Source organism: Manihot esculenta, chromosome 16 (genome assembly GCF_001659605.2).
Source record: "Manihot esculenta cultivar AM560-2 chromosome 16, M.esculenta_v8, whole genome shotgun sequence".
In the NCBI taxonomy this organism is placed as follows: Eukaryota; Viridiplantae; Streptophyta; class Magnoliopsida; order Malpighiales; family Euphorbiaceae; genus Manihot; species Manihot esculenta.
In genome coordinates this window covers 6,483,025-6,492,432 of record NC_035176.2, presented here as the reverse complement: position 1 = coordinate 6,492,432, position 9,408 = coordinate 6,483,025, and the positions used below count along the sequence as shown (strand labels likewise).

General features: G+C 36.7%; 1 protein-coding gene across 1 annotated transcript; it reads left to right on the top strand.

Annotated features, from left to right (window-relative positions):
- The first annotated feature begins 289 nt into the window (after positions 1 to 289).
- Positions 290 to 4,075, top strand: LOC122722052 (pre-rRNA-processing protein esf2-like). Its single transcript, XM_043951629.1, has 2 exons — positions 290 to 757; positions 2,026 to 4,075. The coding sequence occupies exons 1-2, from the start codon at positions 465 to 467 to the stop codon at positions 2,093 to 2,095; spliced, it is 363 nt and encodes a 120-aa protein (XP_043807564.1). The 5' UTR covers positions 290 to 464; the 3' UTR covers positions 2,096 to 4,075.
- The last annotated feature ends 5,333 nt before the right edge of the window (positions 4,076 to 9,408 follow it).

Here is a 9,408-nt window from a genome sequence, read left to right as displayed (position 1 = left end):
TTTTAATTTTCTTTCACACGTTACTTCTTATAGAAAAATGAATATAATTTCAATTTCTATGAGATTTTCACATAGTCGGACACAATATATCCAGCATTAGAGACAAACAACAACTATCAACTAGGGCTGAGCAATTCTCGGTCTAAACCGAAAAACCGAACCGAACCGATTAAATTCGGTTTATCGGTTCGGTTAGTCGGAAAAATCGGTTTGGTTCGATTAGTAGATTTAAAATTATTCGGTTTTCGGTTCGGTTCGGTTTAAACATGTTAAATAACCGATCAAATCGAAAAACCGAACCCAACCCAGCCCAACCCAACCCAACCCAACCCCCTCCATACCTTTCGCCGAACCCCTCCATCCCATTTTTCACATTCTCCAATCTCCCGATTCCCCCACCCCTATTCTCCCGAATCTCCATTCCTCCCCTGGGCTCTCCACACTCTCATAGTCGAATCGGAAAGATGGCGACGAGGACGGCAACGGTGACGAAGATGAGGACGACGAAGACTACGAAGACGATGATGTCTGATGAGGGGGGCGAGGACGACGAAGACGACGAGGTTCAGGTCTTACAATCCTCCAGAGGGCCACCGGTTCAGTCGGCGGACGACGACGAGGATGACGATGAAGATGACGATGGTGAAGGCGGAGACGACGATGAGATGGTGAAGGCGGAGACGACGATGACGATGGTGAAGGCGGAGACGACGATGACAATGACGACGACGACGAGGATGAAGACGGTGAAGAAGAGGTAATATATGTCCAAATTTATACAATTTTCTGCATATACTTCATTTCTCTCATCTGGGACTGGGTTGCGTTCTCTCATCTGGGACTGGGTTGCGTTCTCTCATCTGGAACTGGGTCTCTCATCTGGGACTGGGTTGCGTTTGGGACTGGGTTGCGTTCTCTCATCTGGGACTGGGTCTCTCATCTGGGACTGGGTTGCGTTTGGGACTGGGTTGCGTTCTCTCATCTGGGACTGGGTCTCTCATCTGGGTCTCTCATCTGGGACTGGGTTGCGAGCGACTTCTGGCCATGGTTTTTAATAGAATATTTATTAAATTATTTTGTTGATCCAACAATTCTTCTTCTGTCGACAATAGTAGCCCTCGAGGTAGTAGTTTAAAGACCTTTACTTTTTCTTTTTGGGTGTAAAGCAACCCATTGCAGCAATTCTGTGCTTGCCAATCTGTCACTTAATTGTTCACTCAATTAGTTTTTCTTTTAGACGTTTGTTTTAGTGTTCTGTGAATCTGAGGTAATGACTATTTTTCAAGGACCCTGTTCTCCTTGCGTTTCATTAGGTTCCTTTTAGTTGGATAGATTTCATTTGCTTTGCTTTCTTATTCTTACCAATGGGTATTTGCTGATATCCCTTGTTTTGGTGATTTTATTATGATTTTTATGGTAGCTTTGCTTTTATTATTATTATCAGTTGATTGTTGATTTTTCGGTTTGAACCGAACCGAACCGAACCGAACCGATTTTTATCGGTTCGATTCGGTTCGGTTATACCTTCATAATCGGTTTTTTCGGTTTTATAAATTTTAACAAATCGGTTTTCGGTTTTATCGGTTCGGTTCGGTTCGGAACCGAACCGACCGATTGCACAGCCCCAGACAACTGTGTGGTCACTCACTACTTGTTCTCTTTTTAATTTAAGGATATTATTTTTAAAAAAATTTATTATTTAATTTCTATAATATATATAATTTTTTAATTAATTTTTTAATTTTAAAAAATATATTTAAAAAATTTTATTAATTAATCTTTTTATTAATTTTAGTTCGTCAAATATTTTGCTATTTAATTTTTATGATATTGAAAACTCGTTATTTGATCACTCATTTTTATAAAAATATTTATTAATTAATTTTTTTCTATTGAAAGTATTTTAGATTTTTTATAATATTTAATTATTTAAATTAATTAATTAATAAATTTTAAAAATATTTTAATATATTTTCAAAAATTATTAAACTAATTAATGAATTTTCTGATGGAAATTTGGTGTAGACGACTTCGGGCGGGGAATCCGAACTGCAGGGTCAACAAAGTTAAAGACTGCTACCTGTGCTCATTTTAATCCCTCCTCAGCAAGGACTGGAGTTCAGAGAACGAGCTCCATGAAAGGTTGCAGCTCGTTGCCATCAGATCATCAGGTCGGCAAACTATTAATTAAGCTCAGGATGAACAGTTTGGCTTACCACCTGATTGACAGGCCCCAAACTCAACTAGAACAAGTCCCAATTGATCGTGGTTCGCAACACGTACTTCAACTCGTCGTGACCAACTTGACAAGCTCTGGATGATAAGAGCATATTAGAAGAGTACCAGGTAGTAGTTATTAAGCGGGCAGGTCCTAATTGATCGTAGTCGGCAGCACGTACTCCAAGAGATGAGATCTGATAAATAACAGGTAATTGGACACTTGAATTTATTTAGTGTATATTTGCTGAAAACTCATGATGCATTTCAATATTGGCTTTAGCCTTCCATGTGGCTTTCATACGTATAGCTATGTGCTTCAATTTTTAGTTAAAGTTTACACCAACAAAATGTTATTTCCTAGTCTTCCTTAAATGAACATTACTAGTTAGATTCAATATTTAAATTCGTTTTAATACAAAAATAAGCAATTCGAATAACAAGGTATTTGTTGATAAATATTATTAAGTATACAACATGTATTATTTTCACATATATAATGTAGAAGTTTTTATTTTGTAGTTTGAAAGCAAAAAGTATGAAAATATTTATTAGATAAGGGAGACAGAAAAAACTACTATACAAAATAGCCTATGAGCACAATCTACATCGTTTAGTTAGCGCTCAACAACACATAAAAAAAAAACTACGATGCAAGATAGCTTTTGAGCATAAATTTATATCGTCTAGTTAGTACTCGACAATAGAGTTGAGGCATCACCCAAAAAAAATTATGATGCAAAATAGCCTACGGGTACAAATTTACATCGTCTATTTAGCACTCAACAGCATAAAAAAAAAACTATAATGCAAGATAGACTTTGGACATAAATCTACATCGTCTAGTTAGTGCTCGACAACAGGTTAATGTCCCGTGCAGAAAAAACTATGATACAAGATAGTCTATGGGCACAAATCTATATTGTCTAGTTAATGCTCAACAACACAGAAAAAATTATGATATAAGACAGCCTACATACACAAATCTACATCATCTAGTTAGCACTCAATAATACAGAAAAAAACTACGATGCAAGATACCCTCCAGGCATAAATTTACATTGTCTAGTTAGTACTCGACAATAGGGCTAAGGCTCCACGGAGAAGAAACTATGATACAAGATAGCCTAAGGGCAAAAATCTATATTATCTAGTTAGTGCTCAACAGCATAGAAAAAACTACAATACAAGATAGCCTATGGGCATAAATATACATCGTATAGTTGGTACTCGACAACAGGGCTAAGAACCCAGCATAGAAAAAACTATAATGCAAGATCACCTATAGGCACAAATCTACATTGTCTACTTCGTACACGACCTCAAAACTAAGGACCATTAAAAAAATTGAATAAAAGAAAAGAAAAAAAAAGAGGAGAAAATATATAGTTAACTACTTCAAGGCTTTACATAAAAATTCATGCTTGAATTAGGGGGCATCAGCTCATGACTCTCAATAAAGGCTAAGACCAACATGTCTAGAAAAACTCAATGGAAGAGCTCAAAATATAAAGTAAGACCAACAGGTTTGGAAGAGCAAGAGCTCCATGGAAGAACTTAAACTTTTTTTTAAAGAAAAATAAGGCCTACGAGTCTAAAAGAGTCCAATGGAAGAGCTTGAAATAATAAAGGAAGACCAATAAATCTTATAAAATTATATGAAAGACCTACAGATCTAGAAAAATATCATGAAATACTTAAAATTCAATAAAAGATCTAAAATAAGGAAGGTCTCAAGAAGGAAGACCTCCTTCAAGAAAGGGAAGGCCTCTAAGGTTAGGTCGAAAGGGAAGACCTTCAAAAGGTAAGACCTCCCATGACTAGACCTCCAAAGTAAGACCTCTAAAGGTCTGCCCTTCAAAACTAAGATCTCTAAAAGTTAAACCACCAAAGTAAGACTGCCAAAGGTAAGACCTTCCTAAGGGAAGACCTTCCAAAGGTCAGATCTCTAAAGTAAGACTTCCAAAGGTAAGACCTTCCTAAAAGAAGACCTTCCAAAGGTAAGACCTCCTATGGCAAGACCTTCAAAGTAAGACCTCTAAAGATCAAACCTTTAAAGTAAGACTTCTAAAGATCGGACCTCTAAAGTAAGAATTTCAAAGGTAAGTCCTTCCCGAAGGAAGACCTCCCATGGCCAGACCTCAAAAGTAAGACTTTCAAAGGTAAGACCTTCCCAAGGTAAGACCTCCCATGGCCAAACCTTCAAAATAAGATCTCTAAAGGTAAGACCTCTAGAAGTAAAGACAAAATAATTTTATATTCTATTGGTAAAATAATTCACTGAAAATTTTATAACTTTTATAAGTATAGAATGTACTCCCTTAGTCTGATCTACATTCAATCGTCTGATTCAACTGATCACACTAGAGAGTGGGAACATCTGATAACATATACAAATTATAGAATAATTGTAATAAAAGAATATATTACACCTAGGAATATACCAAGACATATTCTCACATATCTAAAAAAAGACAAGGTAAGTAAAAAGAGAGTCCCTTTTTCTTCTTTTTCAGCTCACTCTCTACTCATCTCTAGCCTCCTCCCCTTCTCTCTTCTTCTTCTTTTTTTCTTTTTCTCTACAAATCTAATTAGTATCTCACCATGAAATTCCTTAGGTATAACTTAAGTGTCAAAGGGTCTTCATTGAGAATATCTTCGATAGACCCTTGATCCGTTTTCTTTATTTTGCAAGTCTCCTTTTAAGATCATATTGTGGAAACCATTTGATGGAAAAAAAACAAAAATTCTTCATCAAACTACTTATTTGATGTGTTATTCTAAAGTGGTTATTTATTTTTGGTTATTTTACATATAATAGGTATTGTAATAGTGTTTATAGTCAATGTGATTTAGTTAATTTATATAGTTTATTAAGTTGTTCTTATATGTTTTTGAGTTGGTCAATTAAGTTGTATTATATTGAAGTTCATATGAAAGTAGAGTTATTTTTGAATTCTTAATTATTTTAAAACAAGTAAGATAATAATATATAGAATACTAGTCTCTGAAGCTATTAAAGCCTACAATTAACACCTATTTTTATGCCTAATGTCGCATCTTTTTCTTTTTCTCCTTCCTCTTTATGCTTTCCCTCTCAAAAGCTATTACTATGGTGGCAAATAAAATTCAATTAAAAATCAAGATAATATATATATATATATATAAAATAATAACTTAAGTATAATAATATAAATTATCAATAAAAATTTAAGGCACATATATATAATTTAAAGTAATTGGCAACTTGAAAAGTCTCATCGGCAATCTTTTCCTATTAGTTTAGCATGGAGGGCTAAAGCAAAGTTGAAATTGGTTCACCCTTATGTATGTATACTAACGAGGACAATTTCTTTGAGTAAAAACTTATATATCATCTTGTTTATTAATGATTTAATAAGAATGACTTGGGTTGGTTTTATCACTAATAAGTCTTAAGTTCTTTTAGTATTTAAAAGGCTTAAAACTCTTATTAAAAGGCAAAGTGGCTACAAACTAAAGACTAAGATCAAATAATGATATTGAGTATACCTCTAGTGAGTTCAACATTGTAACGACCCGGAAATCGGACCACTACCGGCGCTAGGATCTAGATCGATTTAAGGCCGCCGGGACCCGTAGCAAGCCTAACATACATCCTGTATACCTGTTTAATCCCATACATGATCACCATATACATAAAAATTTTGAACTTTCTCATTCATTTACCAAACTCAACCTGTGCATGCACAACTTATGATCATAAGCATCAAACCCCACACTGGAGTCCTCAACAAATACTCCAATGGGGTAACATAGCATATAATGAGTTTGGTCTACATAAAACATCATTAAACCATTACATTTGAAAGAGCATGTAACAAAAGGGATTAACATACAAACTAAGGTCAAGCACAACTCTAATCCTCAATAACATCATTATATTACATAACTGTTCAATACTATACTTTACATTACATCATTCTCATGTCCACTTCTAACTATTACATAGACATGACTTTACTCTAGCTGACCTCTTGGTCTAACCCGTACCTGCAAACCTGGGGAAATTAGGGAGTGGGGTGAGCTACTAGAGCCCAGTGAGCAGAATAATAAAACATTGTATTTAAAACATATGATATCATGGAATGCATCACAGCACAAACAAATCACATCAAGGATGAATTTGTCACCATTTAGCCCTCCATACAGTCTAATCATGCCAGGAGCGTAGTGCAGGCACGCCTGGACTTCCATATCATAACATACATATCCAATCGTGCCGGGGGCGTAGTGCAGGCACGCCTGGACTTCCATATCATAACATACATATCCAATCGTGCCGGGGGCGTAGTGCAGGCACGCCCGGACTTTCTCTTACATAGTGCCAGGGGCGTAGAGCAGGCACGCCTGGACTTCCATATCATATCATCATGTCATAACATATGAGGGCTAATGGATCATTCAACATTCATCCACATCAACAATATAATATGCAATGCAACATATTCGTGAATTCTAATGCAAACACCCTAATATATCTCATGGCATTCATGATGCGTGAATCATGCTAAAACTTTCATTATTTGCTTTGAAACATTAAGAGTTATTCCACTCACCTCTGGCTAGCTCTGACAAGACACTGAAGCAGCTGACTCACTGTTGGGGTCCTCGATTCCTCGGGTCCGAATCTACACAGGTGGACTCAAGTGAGGGACCAAACATACATGAACAAGACTCTAAAATACTCCCCAAAAATCCCCCTAAAACACCTTAAAACAATCATAGAAATCATGCAAAGAAAGGCTGGACAGGGCACTTTCGGAGGCAGGTTCGGCGGCCAAAAGTCCCTCTAGAGACGAAAGTCATGCACCTTCGGCGGCACTTTCGGCGGCCGAAGGTTCCTTCCAGAGACGAAACTCATGCATGTTCGGCGGCACCTTCGACGGTCGAAAGTCCCTTCCAGAGCCGAAAGTCCACTTTCGGGGGCAGGGTTCGGCAATTAAAAGGCTTGCCTCCACAGGCAGGTTCGGCGGCCGAAAGTCCCTTCGGCTGCCGAACCTGAGTTCTTCCAAAGGGCAAAACTCAGCCTCCAACATGCACATTTACATCCCAAACCATTCAATCATGCATTTACCTATTCTACAACAAGCAAACTCAAGCCAACAAGCATATAGGGGTCTCAAACTATCCTAAACCCCAACTACAACACATCAAACATACACATACAACTCACATTGCTCAAAACTCAACATAAACCCATAAACTCAATAAAAACCTAAACATGCATTTCTACCCCATAAATCCTCATAAAACTCGTTTAAAACATACAAAAATGGTAGGATCGAAGCTTACCTCTTGAAGATCTAGAGGAGAAACGATCCTAACTTGGAGATGGGAGAGATCTCGCTCCTTGGGTCCCCAAGCTCCAAAACTTGCTCAAAGTTCACAAATCTTCAAAAGCCAAGCAAACACTTGTTAAAACTTGAAAGATTGGAGGAAAATCATTCAAAAATAACCATGGGAGAGCATGGACTCACCGTTGGCCGAAAATGGGGAGAAAACTCGCCCGTTTCGGCCATGGAGTCCTTATATAGGGCTGGCCAGACCACCCTTCGGCAGCCTAAGGTGCCTCCAAAACTCATGCAAGTTCGGCGGCCGAACATGAGGTTCGGCGGCCGAACCTGAGCCACTTTCGGAAGCCTAACTTGCCCCCCTAAACTATCCCATGTTCGGCGGCCGAACTTAGAAATGCCTCCTTGGTCTTTTTCATTCAAAACTCAATTTCCTTTTTACTTAAAATCATAAAATACCTTAAAACATTTTATAAAAACATGATTTTACCCTTCTAGAGGTTTCCGTCATCCGAGATTCCACCGGACGGTAGGAATTTCGATACCGGAGTCTAGCCGGGTATTACAAACATATCTTGTGAAGATTTAGGAATCAAGTACAAATTTAGTAAGTTATTCTCCTAAATAAAATAGTTTCTCAAAGAGGAAGAATAAAACAATAATGGAGATGGCTAGATACATGATGATTGAGAAGAAATTGCTATTTTGGGGAGAAGTTGTACATACAATTGTGTATCTTCTCGACATGCTTCCTATAAGGTCAATGCAAGGGATGATACTTGTGGAGGCTTAGTTTGATTCAAAACCATCAGCAGAATACTTAAAAGCGCTTGGTTCAACTTATTACACCCATGTTCCTGTAATGAAAAGAGGCAAACTTGATGAAAAGGTAAAAAATGGTATCTTCATGGATTATGCAATGCAATCTAAGGGTTATAGAGTGCACAAAATTGAAGCCAAGAAGGTGCTTATATATAAAGATGTGAAGATTAATGAAGATCTTTATTGGGATTGGAAAATAAATCAGGTTGAATATTCTAATTCATATTAGTAGAAAACTAGAATTGTTCCTGCGATTTTAAAATTAGAAACTACAGATTATGATATTGATTTACCACCAGAAAAGATCAAATCTCTTTTTGAGATTTATGAGAGGTGTAACCCAATTATTTTAGAACCTTCAATATATGTAAAAGTCTCAACTAAGAAAAGCATGAATAGTCGTAATATAAGAGGACATTGGGATGATTAATAAGAATGAGGCCTGAATTCTCACTCCTAGACCTAAGATAGGATGGTTATAAGAGTTAAATGGGTTAACGAGTTTAAATTGAATCCTGATGGAAGTGTATTTAAGTACAAAACACGACTAATTGTTAAAGGATATGCCTAAGTCTCTAGTGTTGATTATGGAGGCACATTTGCTCCTGTTACAAGGCATGACACCATGAGATTGCTTATTGCTCTTGCTACTCAATACAAATGGAAGATTTTTCACTTGGAAATCAAGTCTACATTTGTTAATGGCCACTTACAGAAAGAAACCTTTTTTGAACAACTTGAAGGATTTTGAGATTGTTGGTTATGAAGATCATGCCTAGAAACTTAATAAAAGTTTTATATGGGTTAAAACAAGCTTCAAGAGTTGGTATAGCAAAATGGATTCTCATATGCTTGATCAAGACTTTGAAAGAAGTACTAATGAGCCCACTTTATATGTAAAACACATCAAATACAAGAGTTTGCTTATTATTTTTGTATGTTGATGATTTGTTGGTGATAGGAGACAACTTGAAGGAAATTCAAAGCTACAAAGAGAGGGTTATGCATGAATTTGAAACATTGGGCCTTCATTTAA